Raw genomic sequence first — 27,115 nt, 5'->3', positions numbered from 1 at the left:
AAGGCTTTGCTCTCTCATGGTGGTAATTTCCAAACCTTTGTGGACAGAAGACTGACCACCGATGGCTCCAGCAGCTCCCTTCAGTTTGCCTGATGAGGAGCAAATGCACAATCTTAGCTTCACCCAAGGCACCCAGAGCTATCAGCGTGACTAGGCAACCTCCCTGAGCCCCTGGCAGCCAACCTAGACTCTTCTGCTTGCAAGACTGCTCTTATTCTCACCTTTAAAAAGCATTGTTTTTGAGCAGTAGGGCTCAGCTCACAATGTATCCACCCAGCTGGGGCCCGCAAAGTACACCATAGGATGATGTAAGAGGACACGAGCATCATGGTGGGGTCACCCCTCTGCCTGCAATTCACCAGGGGACACTGTGGCATTTGCCTAAGCCAGTCACTCAATAATCTTTTTCGTTAGCCTAGCTTTGTCACCTGAGCTCCAGATGTTAATATCTTACTGTCTGCTTGCCCTTCCTTCTCGAATGTCCCACAGGTTCCTGAGACTCAACATTCTGTCTTTCCGCTATGGACCTCCTTCGCTTAATGGGATCATTATCTTCCTAGATTTAGAGGCAAAAGATCAGAATCACCTTCACTGTCCACAAGCAAATGAAATGAAATTTAAATTGTTGCCGATATTAGAAAGAGAGCATGCAAGAGATTAATATTTGTGAACTATTTTGAGGTTAGCATAATCTGAAATGCACACCAGGTTCTTAAGTTGCTACAGTTTCCTGTCTGGACTTTCTCAATTGACCCAGCATGGAAGTGTTTCACTTATCAGGAACTGTATTCTGACTTACATTTAAATTGATATAATCTTTCATGTTCATGTAGTTGATCATTTAATAAATGTCTAGGGACACCTGGGTAGCTCATCATTTAAGCATCTTGTTCTTGGTGTGGGCTCAGGTTGTGACCTCATGGGCCCAAGGATCAAGCCTCAGCCAGACTCTGTGCTGGGTGGGGAGTGTGCTTGAGATTCTCACCCTCTGCCCCTCCCCACACTAAACTCGCATGCTTTCTTTCTCTATCTCAAATAAATAAATAAATAAATCTTTTTTTTTTTTTTTTTTACTTTTAAAGGTTAACATTTTAATTGGAAACAGTTGATATGGCCCATTCAGTGGAAGCTCAGATAAGGAAAGTACAATAAACAGAATGAAATATCACACATAAGTTTCTGTATAAATCAACATGAAAAAATATTTGAAAAGGAAAAAACAAATTACAAAATAAGAAGTACAGTGCGTCCACTGTCAAATATTTTTTTCTAAACTATGTAGTAATATTTTTGCAAATATTATTGTTTTTGTAATATAAAAACAAAATTAATATTAATGTTCAAGGGTGCCTGGGTGGCTCAGTGGGTTAAGCCGCTGCCTTCAGCTCAGGTCATGATCTCAGGATCCTAGGATCGAGTCCCACATCGGGCTCTCTGCTCAGCGGGGAGCCTGCTTCCTCCTCTCTCTCTCTCTGCCTGCCTCTCTGCCTACTTGTGATCTCTCTCTGTCAAATAAATAAATAAAATCTTAAAAAAATATATTGTTCAAAACTTATTTACTGAATCACTATGAGGTTGATTTGTATAAATAATTTCAGCAAATAAAATGTTTAATGAAAAACTGTGGTATACAATGTACTTGTCCAAAGAAAAAGTCTTATAAGTTAAAGAACAAAGGTGTTTCTTCTAATTAACATAGGATTCAGAAAAACACTATTTATTACTACCAAAATAAAATGGATTTACTACAAAAAGTTCAAGTATCCAATGAAATCTCAAGAGGTGATCCAAAACTGTTTCTCAGTCATATTCAGAAAACCTAACATGTTTACTTGCTTGTTGAGTCTTCACAAGTCTGATCTTTTCAGCTTTGGTGATTAACTTCTCAGTGCCTCTTTTCTTTTCACGAGGCTGATTAAGTTTTGCCTGCCTATCTACCAAAATCTTCTGCCAATACCTTTGCTCATGGTCACCAGAAAGGATCTCGAGGTTCCAGCAGTGTTTCTTTTTAATTTCTGTATATGCGTTTATTACAGCTTGAGCATCCTCAGGAGTTTTAAATCTAGCATGGCACTCTGTATCCCCTTCTAGCAAATCAACATAAACAACTTCTGAGATTGCTGCCAATGTATCCCTGACTTGTTTCCTGCCAGGTAGAGGCTCAGTGCTAACGATCTTCACAATCACGCCACTCACAAACTGTGGTCCTGCTACATTAACCTTTTCCTGAGGACAACCCTCTTCACTGTTTGTTTTTTCATTTTTTATCTCAGATGTAGTAGGTACTCCGTTTGTTTCCATTTTTGACTCCAACTTTATCTGGGATATTGTTTTTTTTAAGGAAGCCATGCTGGCCTTTTGCAGTGCTAAATACTCTTTTTCAAATCCATCCATTCGCTCTTTGAAAGGACTCTTAATGGTATAACCTCTTCTCCCATTTTGTGCCTCTCTTTATGTTTCTTCTTATGCTTCCTTTTTGCTTTTAAAAGCGATCCATCTTTTACATCTCCCGTATCCTTCTCCTCTTCAGTAGAGACTTCCAAGTCTTTGTTCTCTTTGGAAGTTTCTGTATCTTTTTTAATGTTGTCTTTCTGATTTGTTTTCTTTACTTTTGGTTTGGGAGTTGGGTATTCTGCTTCAGAGATACTTCTCTTCCTCTTCCCTGTTCTGACTACAGGTAAGCCGGAAACTTCCTGTCTTTCCCGTTTTTTCTTTTTTTTTTGAGGGCGGCTTTTGAGGTTCAGTTGTTTCTACTTCTGATCCCTCAGATGTTGTCCTAGATCTTTTCATTTTACTGTCACTCTCCTTAGTTGTGTCCATATTTGACTCTTTGGTCTGCATATTGTCTTCCTTCTTCATTCGGCCTTTCTTCTTCTTCTTCTTTTTCTTTTCTTCTGATACACTAAGCCCAGGAATAGGCTTATTTTTTACTGTCTTAGGAAATATACCCGGTTTTCTTGGTGCTTCTTCTGGTGGGTTGTTAAGAAACTCAATAGCTTTTGCTGCTTGTTCTTTTGTTTCAAATTCCACAAAGGCAAATCCCTTTGGATCTCCAGTAGATTTATAATGTGGTATGCTTATATAAACAACATTGCCACATTTCCCAAATACTCTTTCAATCAGCTGTGATTAACATTTTTGGGAAGTAATTCCACATACACTGTCCGTTCATCCTCGTCCTTTGGTCGTTCACCCAGTGGCTTTTTTCTCCTTATTCTGGTGCCTTCTAAGTCCAGCTCTACAACAGATGAACTTTTTAGTGCTCTGGCTATCAACTTTCCATCTGTGGTCAATTTTTTCATTTTGTTGAAAGACACGAGGAGTGATATGTCAACATAACCATCTCTGGACTTTTCTATTTGCTCTCGAAGAAATCTATCCTTGTGAAAATTTGCATCTCCAAACCAGAAGTCTACTTGCTTAGCAATATCTGCAAGCACTTGCTTAACTCATGACCTTTTCTTTTTTTCTACTTCTTTTTTCTTTTCAGTACTTTCTTCCATTGATTTCTCTTGATTTCCACTTTCAGTTTCCATTCTCGGTTCAATTCCCAAAATACGGGGCCAGTGATTCCGTCCTTCACCTTTGTCGCCTCCAGATGCTTATAGTCCTGATTTCCACGTCATAGGGTGAGCGACACCGTTCTCCGGCACCTAAATAAATAAATTTTTTTTAAAAAATGGATGCCTACCAGGTGCAGGTCTGATACTAATTAATCTGAGTTTGAACTTTCACACATTTCTTTTACATACATAAGCTACCCAGGGACAGCTTGTGCAGACCTTGTATCCCTGCACCATGTTTAATGGCTCCTTTTCTCATTTTCACAAGTGTCTTGTTTGGATGACAAATTATATGGTCACCCAGCATATATCTGATATAGAATCTGGGTGTCCCTCTGTTTGACGTTTTTTAAACTGACCCTGCCCTTAATATCTAACCAGTTTAGGGGCACCTGGGTGGCTCAGTCAGTTAAGCATCTGACTTTGGCTCAGGTCATGATCTCAGGATTCTGGGATGGAGCCCGCTGTCCTGCTCCCCACTCAGTGGGGCATCTGCCTGTTTCTGTCCTCTCCCCTTCCTTCTCTTTCTCCTCTCTCCTTCCCCTCCCCCTGCTTGTGTGCCTGCCTAGTGGGCACTCATGCATGGTCTCTCTCTCTCTTTCAAATAAATAAATAAAATCCTAAAAATTTTAAAATAAAATCTAACCAGTTTAGTCTGAGCCCCTGTCCTGAGTGGCTGCAGAAAGACCCTGCCTTTTGTTAGATCATTCCTCTCCTTGGTGTAAAGCCCATGGAGACCGAGGATATGGCCTTTCCTTTCTCACTGCCTCTTCCCGAGGCCATATTTCTTACTGACCAAAAAGACAAAGTAAAATAATATCCCTAAGAACAAATGAAAAATTTAAATCAAAACATCACAAGGAAGGGAGAAAATTCAGAAAAACTAAAATGTAGAAATTAAAATATAAGGGTTAAACTATAAATGTAGTGAAAACAAGCTGTCACAAGAACCAGTGGTCACATTTAATTACAAAATAAAAATGAAAAGCTACCACATGTAAAAATAAAAACACAAACAGAGATTTTAAAATTTTCAACGAAACTGGAAATAAGCAAAAATTCAAAAGGATTAAAAAGCCAGAATGTTTTTAAGGGAAATATAAAGGCACTGTAAGGAAAACCAGATAGAGGCTGAACACTTGAAGAACGAAGAACTAAAATAAGAATGGGGGATGTTAGGGCGCCTGGGTGGCTCAGTGGGTTAAGCCGCTGCCTTCGGCTCAGGTCATGATCTCAGGGTCCTGGGATCGAGTCCCGCATCGGGTTCTCTGCTCTGCGGGGAGCCTGCTTCCTCCTCTCTCTCTCTCTCTCTGCCTGCCTCTCTGCCTAGTTGTGATCTCTCTGTGTCAAATGAATAAATAAAATCTTAAAAAAAAAAAAAAGAATGGGGGATGTTAGATAAAACGAATAAAATGAGATAACATATGTAAAATGCTTCTCCCAGTGAAGTGATGTTGACACAGTGCTCCATAAAACAAAATTTGTCTCTAATAAAGTTGGAAAACAAAAGACAAGTTGGGAAAGAGGGGAGGAGGGAGTAAAGAGCCTCACTGAAAGCAAGCCGAGAGTCCCTGGCAAAATGTCTACTGAGACTTCTCAGTAGTTGACTTCCAGATAGCTGGGAGATAGGAGGCAGAGGTAATACAAGGCCCTACTCTTTGCCCCGGTCCCCTGTCCCCTTGCATGACTTTATGGCATCTATGACCCAGTCTGTGAAAGCCTCACCACAAACAATTTTGGGAATGAGTCTCAGTTATCGTCACACATGCTCAGGGACCAGCTCTGTTCTCTGAAATCCAGAAGAATACCATGTTCAGGTATCTAAAAGCGTCTGGCAAGTATTTGGGAATCCCCAACGTAAGCCAACAGATGGCTTTTTCCATTCTTACCTTCAGACGAGAAAATACATCCTAGGGTTGATGGTGTTCAATGCCTACTTGTGATCTCTGTCAAATAAATAAATAAAATCTTTTAAAAAAAGATTCTGAAGCATTCAACTGATGTTGAAATAAAAGGGTGTTAGAATGATGCTGGGAAGTGAAAGATTTCCGGTAAAGTGAAAGTAAAGATTCTCTTCAGGACAAGACACACCTTAGGAGGAGGCAGTTTCGGGGTCCAGACAATAATTTATATACCTATTTCAATTCAAGAAGACAGCAAGTATCCCCTCAGGAGATAGCCTTACCTAAGAGAAAGAGGTAAATGATAAGAAATCAGGCCAAAGCTGGGGAATCAAAAAAGCGACTTCTCAGAAACACTGTAGAGCCCCTTCATGCGTTCCACGCGTACTGTAGGAGCCCTCTGGAATGCACTGGCTCAGGAATGCTTTGGCAGAAACCCTATTGGGATAACTGAGACTCTAAAACCGACTCTGTCTCAGATCACCCAGCTCAAGTGTGCATTCAAGGAGTTGAGGTAGGGCTTGAGAACTGGCATTTCCAACAAGTTCCCAGGTGTTCTGGACACTCTGAGAGCCACTGGCTTATATTTAAAGACATGTTCATGTTCCTTTTCTTTTTTTTTTTTTTTTTAAGATTTTATTTATTTACTTGACAGACAGAGATCACAAGCAGTCAGAGAGAGAGGAAGGGAAGCAGGCTCCCTGCCAAGCAGAGAGCCTGATGCAGGGCTCGATTCCATGACTCTGAGAACATGACCTGAGCCGAAGGCAGAGGCTTAAACTGAGCCACCCAGGCTCCCCTAACATGTTCATTTTCTTGCATAAGAAGCAGATTGGAGGTGTGTGGTTTCTGGTTGGCTGTGGCTCACTAAGGTCATAAGGGCAAGATCTCTTTCTCATTTACCCTTCTGACATTTTTGAGCATTCACTGACTATCCTAGGTTTGTCCCCTCATGGACACAGGATGGCTAACACAACTCCAATAATTTCACCTTCACACCATTTCAGTAAGGGCAAGGAGAAAAGGGGAAGGAAGAGCATAAGCTTTCACTTCCCCAGGCTCTGTTTTTTTTGTTTTTTTTTAATCCAGAAAGAACATCTTTTTCAGAACCCTCAACCAACTTCCCTTATCTCTCATTGGCCAGAACTGGATCATTTACCCACTAACCCCTTATCCCTGTCCTAAACTCATTACTGGCATAATGGGTGACATGATAATCACTGCCTTAGACCAACAATAATTCGTCCCCTGGGTTAGGGGGAGACATCTATCTTGCCTAAAATCAAAACGGGAATGGCCGTTCAGAAAGTAACAAGTATCCAGGCACCTGGGTGACTCAGTCGGTTGAATGTCAGATTCTTGATTTCTGACGCTCAGGTCATGACCTCAGGGTCATGGTATCACCAGCCTCAGTCTCCAAGTTCAGCAGGGAGTCTGCTTGAGATTCTCTCTCCTTCTTCTGCCCATCCCCCACTTCTCTTTTTCTGAAGTAAATAGATAAATAAATAAAATCTTAAAAAAAGATTTTGTTTTGTTTTAAAAAACAAAAACAAATATTGACTATCACCCCAACTGAAGCCTACCTCTAGCTAGCTGGCCAGCTAGATATTTTGCATACATTAATTCACTGAATTCTCACATTTCTCTGAAGTAAACATTATTATTCTCATTTTGCAGGTGAGGAAACTGAGACTTGAGAAGGTTAAGTATTTTGCTCACATGGCTAGGAAAACTTTAGAATTTGAACTAGGTCTATTGATTTCACAGTCTAAATAATATCCTTACATTATGATTTCCTGATGTCTCTTGTTTTAGAGATAGCTCAGAGAAATCTTTGCTATCATAATGAGAGCCCTTGATTATGGTTAAAAAAAAAAAGGCTGATTTATATTCTGTTTACTATATAGGATGTATGTGCACTATATATCACAAGATTTGATAGAAAAATCTTAACCTATGAGTACTTAATTAGAAAATCCTGTCACCAAGAATAATATATTCCTAATGATATGACATAGCTTAATTTTTTTAAAGTGGCTTAAAGCCTCTGCCTTTGGCTCAGCTCCTCCTTATTTGATAGAGTAGAGAGAGAGAGCACAAGTAAGCAGAGTGGCAGGCAGGGGGCAAGAGAGAAGCAGGCTCTCTGCTGAGCAAGGAGCCCGAAGCAGGACTCGATCCCAGGACCCTAAAATCATGACCATTCATCAGTCATCCCTTCTCTCTGGATGGCTCCCAATTCTGTTTTCTCATGCACATCTTCTGCCTGACACCTGACCCACATCCCTGCTGTTCTGTTCCCAAACAGAACTCTCCTATTCTGTTTCAGGGGCCTTCACCGTAATATATTCCAACTAAAGGTCTTCTTATGTTGCAATCCAGTAATGGTCTTATCACCTTCTATGGACCAGGAGTCTGCAAATCCTAAAATGTGCTAACACTGTCCTTCTTTAACCCTCTGCCAGTTGTCCACTAGCAAATACCCCACTCCCCCAGTCATCAGTTCTTCCTCCTCCTTACAAATCCATACCCTTTTCTTCCCTGTGACCACCACCTGTCAGCTTAGCCCCATGATCTTTTACCTGGACCATGTACTTGTCCCTGTTCACTGGGTCCTTCCTTCTGCCTTAGAGATTGTCTAAAGCATACATTTGGGGGCACCTCGTGGCTCAGTGGCTTAAAGCCTCTGCCTTTGGCTCAGGTCATCATCCCAGGGTCCTCCTCCTCTCTCTCTGCCTGCCTCTCTACTTGTGATCTGTCAAATAAATAAATAAAAATCTCAAAAAATATATATATATGTGAAAACAAAATATATGCTCATAAATATATCATCCAAGCTAGAAAAACTAGCTGGTATGTATTGGTCATCTATAGCTACATAGAAATAACATAAAATGTATCAGCTCAAAACAATAAATATTATCTTGTATAGTTGCTGAAGGTTGGAAAATCAGAGCTTGACTGGTGGTTCCGGTTCTGGGTCTCTTATAAGGTTGAAGTCAAGATGTTGGCCAGGGCTACAGTTATGAGAAGGTTTGACTGGGCAGAGGGATCCATTACCAAGCTTGTTCATACAGGACCTCATGATATGACATGCTTGCTGGGTACTCTGCACCACATGTGTCTCTCAAAAGACCGCTCATTAAATGGCTGTTGGTTTCTGCCAGAGGGAACGATTCAAGGGAGAGAAATCGAGACATTAGCAGCAATGATGACTGAGGTTGCATCTCACCTCTTCTGTTTTATTCTATTCATTAGAAATGGGTCATTGGATTCAGCCCACATTGCAAGGGAAGCTCCATCTCTTAAAGGAAAGAGGAGCAAAGCATTTGTGAACACATTTTTAAATCACCAAAAAAATGCATAAAGAATATCATGACTTAAATAAACACACGTGCACAGTGAAAAATACTTTAAACAGAGCAAAACATTTGCCTATAAGAAGTATGTCAAATTCAATTTCCTGAACATGAATCCATTTCAGTGTTGCAAAATTTGTCTTAATATTGTCACTTGCTTCCTAATATTGTCAGTTATAACAAATGTCACTGCATAGTGCTTTTCACATTTTGTTCCAACACTCAAGTGGATATTTGTCATGCCTTGCAGTTTCCAGATCTTTTGTACACCCTTCTGATGTTTGGGGAATGTCCTCCATTTTAAGGCCTGCTTCCTAAGGTAAAAGTCAGAACTTTGTATCCTAACCTCCCTGTGGCTAGGACCTCGGGAGGGAACTTATGTTCCTTGATCCCAAGAGTCCCAGGAGGGATGTCAGTTTGGAAAAGGGCAGCATGGCCCAAAATCTGGCTTCCAGTAGGGAGGAGGGAAAGGACTCCAATGATGGACTCACATATGGACTCTTCATCTAGGGGTGCTACTTTCCCACATTGGCTTTATTCTCAGATAGCCTGTTTCTGTGTAATGCTCCTAGTGCTCTACTACACTATCCCAGTTTTTTAAATTAACTATTGTTTCATTTAAAAACAAACAAACAACCAAACACCTTAGTGGCACAAAGACACACAAAAACCTTAACATTTTTATTCTGTCCAGAGAGTCTGTGAGTTAGAAATTGGAAAAGGATACACTAGCTTATTCCTGCTCCATTATCTGGGGACTTAACTGGAAAGAGTCCATGGCTGGGTCACTTCATAGTGACATGCTGAAATCAACTGAAGCTTCACTCATTTATATTTGCAGCAATTAATATTGACTGTTGTTTGGGGCTGTTGACCAGAAAGAGTACATGTGGTTACTTCGGCTCTGTCACAGTATGGTGGCTGGGTTCCCAGTGCAAGCATCCCAAGAGAACAAGGTGAATGAGCTCAGAGGTCACAGAGCGCTACTCCACCACAGACACAGGCTTCCCAGATTCAGTGAGGAAGAAGGGTACGGGTGTCAAAATCACAGTGCAGGAAGATGAAGATGAAGTCACATGTGGGGTGGGAGATATTGTTGTAGTCCTCTTCAGAAAATTACAGCCTGCCACACAGCAGACCGAAATTTTCTCTTCTCCAATAGCTCAGTAAACACTTGCTATACAGGGCTGTTTTCAAAAATTAAATTAGATAGTGTATGTAAAGAGCTTAGAGCAATGACTGCCACATAGTGAGCATTTAGTAGGTTCTTTTATTATTAGTGAGTTCTTAGTAGGTTCTTTTATTATTACCATCTTTCATATTCTGAAAGCCCAATTTTATGAAATCTGAAGCTTCTTGATGATTTGGTGCCTTAAGATGGAGATGGCAGAAGGAGGAGGTGATCTGGTGTCATCACCCCAGGGATGTTTCTAGACCCCGACACAATCTAAGTTCGCCTTCTTTCCTCGGCAGAGCGGGCTAGGTCTAAGGAACCTGCCCTTAGTTTTGGTCGGCATGCTGGTGCTCGGGTGGGCCAGGCCTCGAGCTCAGTAGGTGGCACACGGTTGAGGCAGGGAAGGTACAGGCCACTGGTTCCTCCCGGTGTTATGCGGCCTAGTGAGGGGGGAGGTAATTCCACCGGCTGTTGCCCAGAAGAGCTGCCACGGCCCACGGGTGTTCTTAACCGGAACTCAGAGCTTAGTGACAGCCTCCCAGGTCAGGGCAATATGCTCGAGGGTTACAGGAGTTGGTGAAAGTAGCAGGGCAGGGTCTCTTACAGCGTGACCCAGAGCCGGAAGAGCCCGTGGGCGGGGTCCCACCGAGTAAGATGAATCTGTGCAGTCGCCAGCACCGCAGTTCTCGGTCAAAGGCAGCCGCGGGCACTGGGCGTGGCTGCCAGGTCGCGCTCAGGCCCCCGGCTCCCCGACGCTGCGGAACCCCGAGGCGGTGGCTCTGGGGTACATTCGAGGTCCCGGGTGGTCGGGAATGCAATGGCAGTCCCGGGAAAGGAGGTGACAGGACAAACGGAGTCTCCTGGGCGCAGAATGGAGGGAGAGCATTGCCGGGCACCGAAGAGAACCTAAACTTCCAAGTGCACAGGTGGGTCGTGGGAACGAGGAGTGCCCTCCCTGACCCCGAGGCCGTGCCGCGGGTGTGGTGCCCGCAGCCAGCTGGGAGGGCCGCAGGTGCCACACTCCTTGAGTGTGGCGGGGCGCAGGACAGACATGAATTTTACAAACTTCCTGTGTGAGCTGTGAAGAAGAAAAGCGGTTCTGCTGCCCATGCAACTCCTTCCTTGAAGTTTATTCTATTTAGAATAAAACGAACGAAACTCCATCCTCTGGGCTCGGTCCCTGCACCACCCCCATTTCCGCGCGCTTCCCCAACGTGCTCCCAGGAATCCCGAAGTTTATGGGTGTGTTTGTTTCCCGCGCCCGCGCACCTCGAAACCGAAAGCACCACGGGCGGCGCCGGCGTCCCGCCCGCAGCGAGCCGCCGAGCGCCGCCGCCACCCGCGCGCCGAGCTCGGCTGCAGTTGCCCTCGCTGCCGCGGCGGGCCGGGGGCAACAGTGAGCTGCGGCGGCGGCGGCGGGAAACGGAGGCTCCCGCGGGGAGGCCGCTCCAGCTCGGGACGGGAAAACCGGGAAAGCGGCAGCGAAGGATCCTCAGAAATTCTTGAGGGAGGGTGCGAGGACGATGGAATACAGCTTGTAGGAAGAGTGAAAAGCAGACCGTTCGCCTGTACCAGGATGGCCGAGTGGTTAAGGCGTTGGACTTAAGATCCAATGGACAATGTCCGCGTGGGTTCGAACCCCACTCCTGGTAGATGTTCGTTTTCTGCTTTTTTTTTAACTTAACAATTTTATTTATTTTTTAAACATAGATTTCACCCAGCACAGCACGTCTTGGGCCCAAGAATTCCGCCTTCTAGCTGGGAGAGACGCACCCTTCCCCACCCCTCCCCCCCACATACACCCCGCGCGGCTTCGTTTCCCGCGGGCGGGAGACGTCGCGCTGAGCGGGTTGGGCTAGGGCGGGCGGGCTAGGGGCTGGCGGGCGGCGGACGCGGGGGCCGCGGGCGGGGGGCGAGGGGGCCGTGGGCGGGATACGGGGAGGGGGGGCGCAGACAGGGGCGGGGTCTGGCGGGCGACCGGCCGGCCGGCGTCTCCCCCGCCCCGGCTGCGCGGCGTCCACCGCGGGTGAGCCGAGCCGGGGTGGGGACTCCGCGATGCGGCGGGGCTCGGGTTCCGGCTGCCGAGCGAGAGCCGGCCGGGCCGGGCGGGCGCCTCTGCCGTGAAATCTTGGTTAGAAAGCTGCCCATGCAGAAAAGTCACAGATAGATCTCTGCCTTTTTCCTTTTCGCAAAATTAATTGTATGCACGTAGCTCTTCCGCGCGGAGACAGTGTGCATCACAGCTCTAAAATCTTGCATTCGGCTTAGAATTTTAAAATACCAACGGCATGGTCTAGCTGTTTGTTGTTGTTTTTTTTTTTCTTTAAACTTGTTAAATATGAAAGTAATCTCAAACCTAGAGAAAAAGTTAAACAACTACAGTACAAAGAACACTTAAAAAGATCATTTGACAGTAAGATACCGACTAGATGCTCCAAAACAGCCATTAAAATCAGGAAATTAACATTGATAATTTACTACATCTAGTGCCCAAACCACGTTCAATCACCGGTTGTCTTTTGTAGTAAAAAGCTCCTGTTTGTAAAAATGTATTGCATTTCCTTGTCACATCTCCTTAGGCTTCCTCAGTGTGTAGCAATTCCTCGGTGTCTCCTGACTTTCATGGTCTTGACACTTATAAAGACGACAGGCCAGTCGTAGAATGTCCCTTTGTCAAGTTGGATTTGTCTCATTAGATTTAGGTTGTACTTCGGTAGCAAGGGTATCACAGAAGTACCACCTTACATCCTCTAGGTGGAGTGATTTTGAGGTGTCCTATTAACTGAACTTAATTCACTTGATTAAGACTCTCCCAACCTTCACCACTATAAATTAACTCTTCTTCCCTTTGTGATTAATACATACTTGGGGGGGAAGTGCTTTGAAGCTATATAAATATACTGTTACTCATCAAACTTCTCATTTTGTTCAGTTATTTATGGAATCTTAAGTAATCTAAATATGCACTTACAGTATCCTATTTGAATAAATGGTTACAATCCATTCTATATTTGTTTGATGCTCAAAGTGTCCCACACTTGGCCATGGGGAATCCATTCAAGCCAACTTTTGACATGTCTCCATCATTCTTTTGCACTTCCTTACCTCCTAGTCCAAGATATTCCATGCTTACCTTGTATTTTCAGCCCTAGACTATGCCATTTTCAAAAGATTCCTGGTTCTGTTTCACAGAGAATGGTAATTAGAAACCATTCTTTTGATGTGTTACTGTTCCTAGGTCCTCTGAGTGGGCAGAATTAGGGGTGTGTGTGTGTGTGTGTGTGTACACATTTATATTTATCTACTCTCTACTTATATTTATATTCAGGAGTTTATAGCATCACCTCCAATTCTGATGCAACACTACAGATTTTGGTTTAGTTTTTCTACCCATATTTCTAATTCCCTAAACTTGCCAATGTAAAATTTACCTTGCTTGAGCCTATCTAATGGCTTTGGAATTGAATAGTTCAAGAAGGGAAGGGAAGAGGAAAAGAAAGAGGGTCTAAGTAGTTTGGAAATGAGTGACCTGTCAGCATCTGAGAACTGGCTCTGAGCACTGGCTCTGAGCCGGTCACTGTTAGGCACGTGGGCTGTGCAGATCAATAACCCAGCATCTGTCTCACAGAGCTCAGTTAGTGAGGGATAGATTTTAATGAATCACATTTATAATGACAAAATACGAATTATGTCCAAGATGTTAAAGGAACAGCGTGAGAAGCCCTCACTCTTTCCCAGAGCGCCAGCTTTAGTTGGGAACCAAAGGAAGAGAAGTAGGGCTCTGGGAAGGGAGGAAGAGAGGTATAGGTGGAGTAAGCTGTCCTGAAACATTGCTAAGTATGGTCTCTGAAGTCCACTAAAGAATTTGAAACAAGAAGCAACCTGATTAGTGTTGCATTTAGAAGGTTCTCTAATGACTACAAACTCTTGGTCTGTCTATACAAGTTTTGAAGAAGGGGGCATATTGAATTGGGAGGAATTATTTTTGGGTGAAGATTATTTAATTCAGTCCATACCCAGTTCAGCTGAGCTCACTGTCCCTCTCCCTTTCTCCTTGAACGCCAAGCAAGAGTAAAAAACAGCATATTGATGTGAAGCCTTTCCAGCCTGAGCACTGGTGCTTGTGCTAATTTAAGTGTTCCTATTACTATGTTCAAATGCAAATATGGACCAGTACTACCAAGAATAGGCAAGGAATGATGTAGAGTTTTACTTTGTTTCTTTGAAACTGTATTGTAAATCAAGCTTGTAGTCTGTATTCACCAGTTACTGTGCAATAGCAGAGATGGTAAAAAAACTCATGAGTATACTTCTTAAGATTGCTGAAATTCTGTCGGATTACTCTGAGATGCCACAAAGAGAGATCAAATGATGTCTGAAGACTGCTGGTCTAGAAACAAGAGGATCTATTAAATAGATCTTACAGCACTGAATCAGAGGTTTTGTATTGATTAGTATGTAGGGCCTACTTAACCACAATCTTTGCATGCCAATTTAGGTGGACTCTTTTGCTTTACTATTTCCCTCTCTGCATAATGTTTTATTACTGGTTTCCTCTGATTAATAGGATTCTCTAACTGAATTTTTATTTATTTCAGCAAACATGAAGAATACAATTTAATTTATAAAGGTTCAAATCACATGGTGACTCGGTAGAAAGAACCCAGGCTTTGGGGTAAGACAGGTTTACCAATTTTCTCAGGTAACTAATCTTCCTTTACTCATTCGCAGATAGGAAAATAATACTTACCCCACTGAGTGGTTGAAAGGCTAAATGAACTATAATAAAGCCTTCTTAGTGATAATAATAATAAGCATTATTACTAATATTATTAATATTAATGAATATTATTCTCATAATAATGCCTTCTCACAGACGTAGGTATTTCATACCTCTCAGTTCTCTTCCTTTTCTGGAGCCATTCTTTGTGGGAGTACAGAAGAACCACACTGTGCAAGTGGGAAGAAATCTTACCTTGTATGTAAAGGCCACTTTACAATTTTTCAAAAAAATTTTATATTCACGATCTTCCTAGACAGACAAGTTCCTACAAGACTCATTGTACCTAGGTGGTAGATACAATTATACACCATCTTCTTCAACACACGTGAAATGTAATGTTTCCTTTCACTCAAGATTATAGAGAGAGACCTAGAGAAGACCAATAGTTCTTAAAAATTGAAATCCTGTCCTAAAATGTAGAAACATTTTTACTTTCCCATGAAAAGTAGGCCTATTATATTGACTCTTTATTTTTAAAGATTCGTAAAAGATTTTGAATTTAAATTTGAATCATTTGTGGGTGTACCACCACTAAGCTTAGACTGATTTTTCCAATAATTATTTTAACAATAAGAAATTAGATCACTACTTAATTTGAATTACAAATTAGGTGTATAGATTTGTAAGCATTCTCTTCGTGGGTTTGAAAGAGTTGTAAGTTATTCAGAATGGTTTGATTCTTTTCTGCTGGGCTTCCTTACATAGAACTGTTGAAGACTGTTTCCAATACATTTAAACAGTGACACCTACTGGCTAATTGGAGACAAATTGTGATGTTAAATTCTGTCTGCTTAATACTGACTATAAAATCCTGATAGACTGTTGTTCCACACTCACTATGTTTAGGAGCACATTAAGGCTATTATCCTATCCAAGCCTTTTGACTTTCTTTTTTCTCTTTCAATTACTGGTGATAAATCTGCCGTTGAAAAGATTCCCAAATCACTGACCCAATTTGCACAAGCCCTTATTTTAATTGTATGAACAGGGCCTTCATCTCATCATATCCATCATCTTTGTTTTAATATATTTTTTCAAACGGAGAAACTATGAGATTGAAGATGAATAGAGATTTGGGTTAGCCACTGATTTTAAAACACAGAAGCCATGGCCAATTTGGGAAATCCCGAGCAAGAAGTTTTCTTTGTCCTCTGTACCAAGTTGGAATTTGGAGATCTTCATTATCCTTTTTGTGTTACATCTTGCTTTTAGGTACCATTGCATCTAATTAGTGAACAACTTGGACACACATTGCACATTGGTTAATTGTTCAAATGAGATAAATGGTAATGCTTCCAGCTTTCAAGAGTCTGTTCACAGAGTGCCTCAGTGGCTCAGTGGGTTGAAGCCTCTGCCTTCGGCTCAGGTCATGATCCCAGGGTCCTGGAATCGAGTTCCGCATCGGGCTCTCTGCTCAGTAGGAAGCCTGCTTCCCCCTCTCTCTCTGCCCGTCTCTCTGCCTGCTTGTGATCTCTCTCTGTCAAATGAATAAATAAAATCTTAAAAAAAAAAGAGTCTGTTCAGGTACGAAGGTACTGTGTATTGGACAAGGAACATAATTCCAGGTTCCTTGCATCTACACCACTGCTGGAGAGAAGGCCACAGTGAACCACATGGTTTGTTTGTGAACTACTTGATTTCATTTTCATGTGGATAGATTTTTATGTCTCTGAACCACTTATTGGAATACATGGCAGAGAGGGAGTGAGTGTACTGGGAACTTACTGGGAAGCTGTGCCTAGCAGACTGTCTCCAGCACATCATATGCATTGTAGAAATGTCTGTGGAATGAATGAACAGCCTTGAAGTTCACTGAGTGCACGTTACAGTTCATCTATTTATTGTACACACATTAATTCTCATTTAGGATGTGCGTTTTAAGATGTACCCTGGATTTGTTTTAATCAAGTAAGATACACAGACACAGACATGACTGTCATAAAGGAATAGTTTTTTATAGTCACAAATCCCTAGAAACCAGAGTCATGGGATGCCATGGAAGGGCACATGAGGAAACAAGGGGAAAGGATGGGTAAAACCTTTACTGTGGTTTTCACGGGAAGGAATGGGTGAGGCAGGGTAAGCAGGCTTAGGATTTGGTAGTTTGAATAACGTCAGAACGCTCTGGAGTGTAGGGAATGTTCTGAGGTGTCTGGCATCTCTAGGAATTAGCTAACCCTGACAGAGGCAGTACCTCCCTGACCAGCAAGGGCCCGATGCCCGAGTGTCAGAAGTAGAGAACACAGGGAAATATAGTTAATTTGGTATGGGCTCAGACATTCTCACGTTCCTTTTTCTTCTTCTTCTCCTTCTTCTTCTGCAGCTAGGGTGCGCCTTATCTGATTGGAAGAATCAGGATCAAGAAGCCCAAGGAGGCAAACACGTAAGTGGTCTTTGAATCATTTCCTTCTGGGTAGGCTATACATGGTACTTGCGCAATTCACACCTCAAATTTATCTTTGGGGTTAGATTGTGTTCTCGGTCATTTTATTCGTGTCTATAGTATAGTGATGCTCACAAGTGACTGAAAACGGTAATTTTTAAAATTGCTTAAAAAGATGGACCATTAAGAAGAGTGTTGAATACATCCTTTTACATGAATGCAGAAGTATGTGTCCTTGTGAAATACACAGCATGGGTCCTAAGAGGCAATACAGAACAGTGACAGAAGTTAGCCTGCCCAAATTTCAGTCCCATCTCCAACCCTGATTAGCCATGTGGCTTTGGATGGGTTAATCAGCTTCACCAAGTCTTTATTTTCTCATTTATAAAAAGAGGGTGATAATAGAAGCACCTGTGAAATGATTTCTTGTGAGAGTGCTGTTGATAAAGTATTTAGAAATTGCCTGGCATTTGGATGATCAGTAGATTAAACTATGGCTATCCTTTAGTGATCCTTACAAAGTGTACCTATAGATTGACTATAAGACCAGTTTTGCTACAGAGGTAAAAGTTATTCATGGAATTGATTCTGCTGTTGATTATATATTATATTTGCTATAGCAGTTGCAGTAAAGTGAGATCTATTTTTAAAAATTTTTTTAAAGTGAGATCTTTAGCAAAAGATAAAATTTTTAAAAAGAAGGTTTTACTTATTTACTTACTTATTTGACAGAGAGAGCAGGAGCAGGGGGAAGAGGCAGAGGGAGAGAGAGCAGCAGACTCCCCTTTGAGCAGAGAGCCTGATGTGGGGCTTGAACCCAGGATCCTGGGATCATGACCTGAGCCGAAGGCAAATGCTTAACCGACTGAGCCACCCAGGTGCCCCCAATTTTTATTTTTAATTTTTTTCTTGGGAGAGAGTATGTGTGCAGGCACAGGTACATGGTGGGGTGGGAGAGAGTGAAGGGAGGGAGAGAATCCTCAGCAGGGCATGGAGCTCCAAGCTAGGCATGGAGTCTGACTCAGGGCTTGATTTCACAACCCTGAGATCACGACCTGAGCCCAAATCAAGAGTCAGACACTTAACCAATTGCAACACCCAGGCACATCAAAGGACACTATTTTTAAAAGACATGACATTTGGAAGAGGGGCATACATTGCATTTTTCTGATTTGTTCATGAAACCTTTTCCCATTTAAAAGTCCTTAAATGCCTAACTTTCCATCAACAATCTTTTCTTAAATAAAGCGGGTAATTCCTTGAATAATTTTTATGTTCAAAAAATAGCACAGAGTTCTAAACTCTAACTTCTCAAACTCAAGATAAGTGAGCTTATTGTTTTCCCCTGGGTGTCTCACCCACTGGGTTAGTCACAAACAGCTATATTAAGGATGTTGTTCACATTTTTTAAACGCTAGCATTCTGGCCCACCCAGTTCTGTTCTGATTTTAAATGCAACCTGACTTAATTTTTTTTTTTTAACTTCACATAAAGAAAAATAAAAGACCCCTATGACTTGGAAGATGTTTAAAGATTTTTAAAAAAATTTATTTGACAGACAGAGAACACAAGTAGGCAGAGAGGCAGGCAGAGAGAGAGAGAGGTGTAAGCAGGCTCCCCACCAAGCAGAGAGCCCGATGTGGGGCTTGATCCCAGGACCCCAGGACCCCAGGACCATGACCTGAGCTGAAGGCAGAGGCTTAATCCACTGAGCCACTCAGGTGTCCCTAGAATATGTTTAGAATAATACGTAACGCCACGCTTTTAAGTGTAGACTGGCATTAAACTTCATAGAGTGTATGAAGTGTATGTACACTTCACAGAGTGTAGACTGGCATTAGAGTCTGTGATGATGCAGAAGAGCCCCTCTACTATGACTTAGTGCAATGCCTAATTCTATTAGAGCTCTACAAAGAACAATGTGTAGAAGGAAACATAGAACCAAAATGAAATTTTAATGTGGCTTCATGAGTTGAAATGACCTTGGTAATATACTAATTGAATCAATTAGCCCATTTCTTTAATGCTGATTTTAGTCTCCCATGAAGAATCCTCAGACCAAGGGAACTTGGATAATTCTAGGTGGAGAAGCCCCTTAGGTAAATCTGGAGTAAAGAGGATATTTTCCACTGGATTTCTATATTTTGCTTTTACATCTCTGTACCATAAACCAGTCTAATGCCTGCTTAGAAAACACACAGCTACAGCTACCTTTTGCCCATGCTTTCCTAATATCTAGGAAAGTCTTGTAGAGAAACACCAGTCCAAAAGGTGGGCAACCTCTAGTTCCAGCTGAACAATCCATTCATTCATTCATTGACTCATTCATTCATTCAGTATTTTTCAAGTGACTAGAATGGGCAATGACATGTTGGTTGCTCAAATACGGCAATAAATAAGAAAGACCAGGTCTCGTCCTCATAGATCTTACATTTAGGGGATATAGGCACTAAACAACTAATCATAATGTTTTTTCTTTCCCAGTCATAGTTTTCTTCTAGACGTGTGGGCATAGTTTGGAGCAGGAGAGGAGAAGCAGAGGCCGTTCACAGAACAGGTAGACACACAACAGGTAGAATGGAAATGGACAGTAGCTCTCTGCCCATCACCAGGAGAGAGACTGAATTCAGCCCACAGAGAGAACAAGTGAGAGAAAGAGGGAGAGAAGGAGGGAAGAGAAGAGGGGAGGAAGAAAAAAAGAGAGAGGAAGAGAGAGGGGGAGAGACAGACAGACACCCAAGGCCTCACCCAAATTCCTGGAGTGGTTTTCCAGTTAGCTCCAAGACTGTGAATTCCTCCTTTGTGTGTGGCTTCTTAATAGAGGCCTGACCTGAGTAACATAGCTTTTAAGTATTGGCATGAAGTCGAGTATCTTCTTGAATAGCAAAAGAGTTTAAAAAAACAAAAAACAGGGGCGCCTGGGTGGCTCAAGGGGTTAAGCCTCTGCCTTCCGCTCAGGTCATGATCTCAGGGTCCTGAGATTGAGTCCCGCATCGGGCTCTCTGCTCAGCGGAGAGCCTGCTTCCTTCTCCCTTTCTCTCTCTGCCTGCCTCACTGCCTGCTTGTGATCTCTCTCTGTCAAATAAATAAATAAAATCTTTAAAAAAAAAATTTTAAAAAAACCCTCTGTAATATTTCAGAAGGAGGACACGTGATGGCTTCATGAGATTTAATCATAGGCTTGTTGGGTGTTAGGGTTGGAAGGGATTTACTTAGACAAAGCTTCCAATAAAGCAGAAATAACCCGCTGACCACTCCTGGCAGAGCTAAACTAATCTCTAAACTAGTGGTCATTCATAGTGATAGCACTGATGTTGGGGAGCATTCTGGAGGAAGGCAGGGGCACTTTGGCCTTGTCGTAATTGGAGGGTGGTTACTGCCGTGAGGAAGGGGTCCAGGATGCTGGGTGTGCTGCAGTGTTGGGGAGTGCCACATAATCCAGGGTGACCCTTCCTCCTGGAAGCATTTGGATTGTGCAGAGAAATATCCCTGTGGGTTAAAAGCCTGTTTGTCTGAACCCACCACCTCACCGCACTTTCCACGTTAAACACAAGACGTTTTTGCGCACTTTAGGCATGCAGTGAATTTTCCAAGTATACACGTATACAACTACCACGTAAATCAAGGAAACATTGTACTTCACTTTATTTAGAATTCCATCAAGAGCTGGTTTCCGTCTTAGAAAATACGCCACTCGACTGCATGGAGCACTGGGTGTGGTGCAAAAATAATGAATACTGTTATGCTGAAAATAAATAAAAAATAAATTAAAAAGAAAGAAAGAAAGAAAATCGCCACTCACAGCAGCAGTGCTATTTGAGTATTTGGCATCTGACTCACTGGTCCAACACACATGCCTACGATTGTTGCTGTTGTGCTGGTGATGATGTGATGGGCTCACTCTGCCTTCTTTGGTGTGGTCATGCTCTAGCACCTACATGCTGAGATATTCTGTAAAACCCGATGTCTTCGACCTCCTCACTCATAAAGCTGGGCTTTTCATCCGACTTTGGCTCATTTGTGCTTTTGCTGACATAGGCGCAGCCTGCCGGCTCGTGCCTCTTGAAACGTCTGCTCCCCACATTCTCCTGGGGCCAAGTAGGCAGGATTACATCACCCTAATCTCCTTGCAGCAGTTGACTAAGCCAGGGGTGGGCACCTGACTCAACGGGGCCAATTCCGTTCTCTCTCAACCATTTGTAAGGATATGGAAGGTCATTTTCTGCTCTGTGCCCAGAGAAGCAAGGCAAGCCCATGTGCAGAGGGAGATGGATGAAGCAAATGCAGAGAAAAGCAGGGATAAGTGACCATGTGGCCAAAGAGGGAAAAAGACACCAGTCAGCAGCTGCTTTGGTCCTCAGTACATATCCTTTTTTTTTTTATTTTTTTATTTTTTATTTGAGAGGGTGGGTGAAAGAGCACCAGCAGGGGGAGCAGAGGAAGAAGCAGGCTCCCTGTAGAGCAGGGACCCCGATGTAGGACTCCATCCCAGGACCCCGGGATCATGACCTGAGCTGAAGACAGACACCTAACCATCTGAGCCACCCAGGCGCCCTTTCAGTGGCATTTCATAATGCAAGTGTCTTGACTTCAGGAAGTCTTTGCTGAGGGCTCTGCTGCTTGTAATTGTGATCCATGGTCCTGACATAAAAGGCCACCGTTGACCTGGCCAGATGGGTGCGCCAACTCTTCAAGACCTGAAAGTCAGGTAGAATGAGTCTTGAGCTACTCTGAGGTTTAAATTTCTCCTTAATACTTTGCTAGGTCCTGTGTCTTGGCCGAACTTATGTAATTGACTTTTTAAAAATTTTTCTTTGAAATTATTTAAAACTTTCTGAAAAGCCGTAGGAACAGTGCACCCTTTACTCTGATTCCCCATTTGTTAACATTTTACTGCATTTGTTTCATCCTTTTCCCATTCTCACTCTCTCTAATTTGCTAAATCCTTTGAGAATAAATTATAGATATGACAGACACCCATTACTCCTATATGTTTCCCAAAACACAAGGATACTCTCCTATATTACTACTAGAATCATCAAAATTAGGATGCTGATAATATAATATTACCATCCAATACATAAATCCCATTCAAATTGTGTTGATTTCCTCAACAGTATCCTTAACAAACACGTTTTCCTTTTTGGTTCATGTCTCTAGTCTAGGCTCTTCTGTCTGGAATAGTTCTTCATTCCTCTTTTCACCTTTGTGACCTTGACTCTTTTGAAGATACAGATCAGTTATTTTGATATTGATATATTTTGAATTTCCCCCAATTTATACTTGTCTTCCATTTCCTCACGATTAAATCCCAGTTGTTAACTTTTGACAGGAATCTGTGAACATGATGCCATGTCCTTCTTAGTATATCATATCAGGAGGCACATGATGTCAATTTGTCCTATTTCTGGTGATACTGACTTTTAAACTTAGATAAAACGATACTGGACAGGTTTCTCTACTGTGAAATTAATCTAAGTATTTTGTACTTCTACCTACTAATATTAACTTCCATTGATGATTTTTATCTGAATCAATTATTACTGTGGCTTTTGCCAAATGGTGATTTTTTTTCCTATGTCCATAATTCCTTCTACATTTCTTAGTTAGATTTCTACTATAATATAGACTTTCCTCCCTCAGGTATTAATTCAGTTACTCAATATAAGCTCGTGGATTCCTAATTATTCAGTTGGTTATAATCCATAAAACATTAAAATTTGGCTGTTCAGATTTTTCCAGATATGGCCGATGGAACCCCTTTCAGGCCGGTCATCTCTTCTCCCTCTCTCCATATATACCAGCCAAGAGGGTCCTGTACACTTCCTCTGCTCATGCTGGCCTGATACCTTCTCTGACCTTGCACCCTACCCATAAGCCAGGTAGCTATGAATCTAGATGCTGAACTCTTACACAACTTTCTTTCTTTTTTTCTTTTTAAGATTTTTATTTATTTATTTAAGAGATAGACAAAGATAGTGACAGAGAGCACATGAGCAGGGAAGCGAGGGAGAAGGAAGCGGGCTCCCCACTGAGCAGGGAGCCTGACATGGGGCTCCATCCCAGGACCTTGGGATCATGACCTGAGCCAAAGGAAGATGCTTAACTGACTGAACCCCCCAGGTGCCCCTCTACACAGCTTTTAATAGGTTATTGAGAACATTTTTGAATTTTGATTCTGTCATTTATACATTTGCTGTTCCTCCCACTTTAAAGTTACCCAAGCTTCTTTTTTTTTTTTTTTTTTTATTCGACACACAGAGAGAGATCCTAAGTAGGAAGAGAAGCAGGCAGAGAGAGAGGAGGAAGCAGGCTCCCCACTGTGCAGAGAGCCTGATGTGGGGCTTGATCCCAGGACCCTGAGATTGTGACCTGAGCTGAAGGCAGAGGCTTTAACCCACTGAGCCACCCAGGCACCCCCACCCAAGCTTTTAATACATTTTTATTCACGTTGTTGATAAAATATTGAATTCAATAGGGTTCAAAACTTTCCTGGTGTCAGAGATACTTTTTCCCCAGTGGAATTGATACTACGTTGCCCATTTGATATATAGATTGAAACCTAACTTAGAAAAGCAGATGTGAGTCTCTTTGATTAAGAGCAAAGCATTTCAGGGAGCCTGGGTGGCTCAGCTGGTTGAGCGGCTGCCTTCAGCTCGGGCCGTGATCCCAGGTTCCTGGGGTTGAACCCCGCGTGGGGCTCCCTGCTCAGCGGGGAGTTTGCTTCTCCCTCTCCCTCCGCCTGCCTCTCTGCCTACTTGTACTCTCTATCCCTCTGTCAAATAAATAAATAAAAATCTTAAAAAAGAAAGAGCAAAGCATTTCTAAAGCCCAATTATGAAATGAAATTATTTGAACACGTGAAATATTTACCCAACATTATTTTATCTCTTAGAACATCAATATTTCAAATATTATGGGTTTCTGTGCAGCTATTTTAGTTCAGGGAAATTTAAGAATTTTTTTGTTGTTGTTTCCTTTTTTTTTTTTTTTTAACCCCTTTAATCTAAGGCTCACTACAGTTTAGAAAGCCATGAAAGGTATACCCACTCAATGAAGATGGCTTTGCTGGAAAAAAAAGAAGAGCAAACAACCCCAAATCTCTTTAAGTACTAGGAATAGTCCATTGAGGCTGTTTTTGCTGGATTTGATGAATGTTGTGTGCAAACATCACATTCTTGTGGTTGTGATCATGTTGAAGGGAAAGGAAGAAGAAATATTCTGAACAAAGGAAGATTTTAAATTCACTAGGAGGGAGAAAAATCCCCACAGAGGGATTTTTACAGAGGAGTCTGTAAATTCAAGAGAAGTGGTGGGAGTCCTCATTTCAATGTTGAGACATAGAACCACACAAAATAACAGAGGCACTTGTGTGGGGAACAATCCTGAGCTGGCGGCTGCTCGGACGAGTCCACCCACCAGGACGTGGTCACTTACGGCTCCACAGCTTTCTAATCTTCTGGGATAAGGTCTCCCTGCCTACCACCTCTCAGGAAAATGGCCCCTGGTCCCCGAAGCCCATGTGTCCTGTGATGCACCTGAAGCTGAGTGAGGCTGCGGACCCTTGAAAAGAACCCTGCAAGCTCACCGATTTTTTCCATACAAATATCTTCTTGCGCTACAGAATCTTCATGAAGAAGCAGAATTTCCATCACCTGTTGTCATCAAATAAATCTAGATATTTTCTCCTGGTTTCATTCGTTGTTGGAATGCAATATTGTGGAGATTTCTGGTTGCCCACCTCCCCCTCATCTATTGTCCACTTCGTCTAAGGCAACTGAAGCACAGTGTTTGACAGGGACACGGAGCTGCCTGGAATAAAGACCACATTGGACAGCTTTTCTCTTAGCTACAAGCAGCAACATGGGTAAGATTTGGCCAGTGAAAACATCCATCAAGAAAACATCCTTGAAGGACTGTGTGAGTATGCCCTTTGCTCCTGAGAACATGGATATGATGACAGTCACACTGGACCACAGGGAAGGAGGTCACAGCCTGGGGTTAGGAGAAAAGAAAGCTAAAGAGAGCTTTTTCCTGAGATCTTACCTTAGTAAAGCAAAAGCAGCATCACAGCTCAGGACGACTGAACTTCAGATGTCCATGAAGAGTGGAATAAACTGTTATTTGGGGAATCCAGTTTCTTTTATCTGCAGCCACTCATTCTACCTGAGAGAAGCACAAATCAGTATAAATATTAATATTAGTATAAGAAATACAAAAAGAAGTCACTGACCATTGCTCTAAACTGACACTTAAGCTTTTTCCTTTTGTCACATGTCCTCTCACTCTTGCCCTGAAATATTGACATCTAATTTAAGGGAATTGTCAAATTTGAAAAAAAAAAATGGTCACATGCTTAATTTTTTTTTAAATTCTAAGTGAAATTACAGCCAATGATACCAAGATTAAGATGTCAGACAAAGCAGACAGCACCTCTACATACTTGTTTTCCTTCTTTTTAAGTTTCTTTAGGACACTAAAGGAACAACAGAGTTTCTGAAATTGAAGGCTCTGGTACCATTTATGTGTTCCTCCTCTCTGAATCCCTCCAAGAATGGAGGGATGCCTCCCCAAGAATGCTCAGATATATGAGATTAAAACTTAGGAGAGAGATGGGTGGCTCAGTTGACTGAGCATCTGACTCTAGGTTTCAGCTCAGGCCATGATCACATGGGGTGTGAGATCAAGCCCCACATTGGGCTTTGCACTCAACTCAGAGTCAACTCAGGGATTCTTTCCTTCTTTCTCTCCTTCCTCCTCCTCCTCACCCCATCCCCCATCCCCCCCCCCACTCTCTCTCTCTCTAAATATCTAAAATAAATAAATCTTTTTAAAAAATCTCAAGAGAGAGATAGGCTAGAGATATAAGATGGGATTCATCAACCTAAAGATGACAAAGCAAAGGAATAAATAAAAAATACACAGGAATAAGGAGATGAGTAAGAAGAGAGTCCTTGATGGATTTCTACAGAAAATTCACATTTATAAAATGCATAGAGAAAGAGATCTTCCTAATGAAGACTGTGAGGGAGTGGTCAGAGATGCTGAAGAAAACCAAAACAGAACATTATCAATGTCTTCTATTGATCAGCTGGTAAACAGCATCAGCTTTCTGTGATCTGGAAAGTAAGACATGAATTGATAGAGGGTCACTTGGATCTAGCAACTAGCAGGTCATCAGTGATGGCAGTTTCAGGTGGTAGGAATGGGGCATGGGGAGGGGTTCAGGCAAGTTAAGTGATGGGGCAGGGTGAGCTTCTGTGAACAGAGGGATCCAAGACTATTTCTAGAATGCAAACTATTGGGCTGCTTTTTGTTTGCATTCAATGGCGAAGTCAGTTAAAAAGTCAGTTGTTTGGCAGAGTAGACCTTCCAAGTCCCTTGAAGCAAATTAGTATTTGTGTGCAAACCCCGTCTGTGGTAAAAAGAAAGAGAAAACAGTAAAGCAGCCTTTCTTGGAGGGCAGAATCTCCTCTGTGACCCCGCAGTCCTGCCAAAGTGCCTCTCGCGGGCATCTGGAGAGGGAATGGAAGCCACCACTTGCTTGAATTGTCACATTAGCCTTGAAAGGCATTAGACATCTAAGCAACAGCTCTACTGCATCCAGAATTAAGCCATTGCCACACAGAGGGAGACTGAAAGGTTAGAAGGAAGAAATCCAGACAAAGAGCCTGAGAAACTGACCTGTCTAGAATTTCAGGGGCTAGAATTAGGATGGAAATTTGGAACTTGGGAAACTTTCTGGTTTTTCCCACAGTTTCTATTTTCTGTAATTATTTCCTTTTTGTAAAAGCTTGGTATTTTGTAAAGTTCTCTAATCACATAAAGACAGTTTCTTCTTACTATCTCTGTTTTCAGTGCTTTGTGTTATCGTGTGCTAAATATATTTCACCATTTTATTTACTTTGGGCTGAAGTGCTGACACCATTATGTGACTTTTCCACATCCAACTCCG

At 42.3% G+C, this 27,115-nt stretch overlaps 1 protein-coding gene and 1 non-coding gene across 2 annotated transcripts; one reads left to right on the top strand and one right to left on the bottom strand.

Moving 5' to 3' along the window:
• Positions 1 to 1,548: 1,548 nt before the first annotated feature.
• LOC116587488 (la-related protein 7-like) lies at positions 1,549 to 3,652 on the bottom strand. Its single transcript, XM_032338015.1, is given in 4 exon segments — positions 1,549 to 2,381; positions 2,384 to 2,720; positions 2,722 to 3,122; positions 3,125 to 3,652. Coding segments are annotated over 4 exon segments (1,731 nt in total). The 5' UTR covers positions 3,537 to 3,652; the 3' UTR covers positions 1,549 to 1,800.
• Positions 3,653 to 11,564: 7,912 nt separating this feature from the next.
• On the top strand, positions 11,565 to 11,646 carry TRNAL-UAA. Its single transcript has one exon. It is a non-coding gene; the product is annotated as a tRNA-Leu (tRNA).
• Positions 11,647 to 27,115: the final 15,469 nt, after the last annotated feature.

The sequence above is a fragment of the Mustela erminea genome, chromosome 4 (assembly GCF_009829155.1).
Source record: "Mustela erminea isolate mMusErm1 chromosome 4, mMusErm1.Pri, whole genome shotgun sequence".
NCBI lineage: Eukaryota > Metazoa > Chordata > Mammalia > Carnivora > Mustelidae > Mustela > Mustela erminea.
This window is presented reverse-complemented; position numbering and strand designations above follow the sequence as displayed.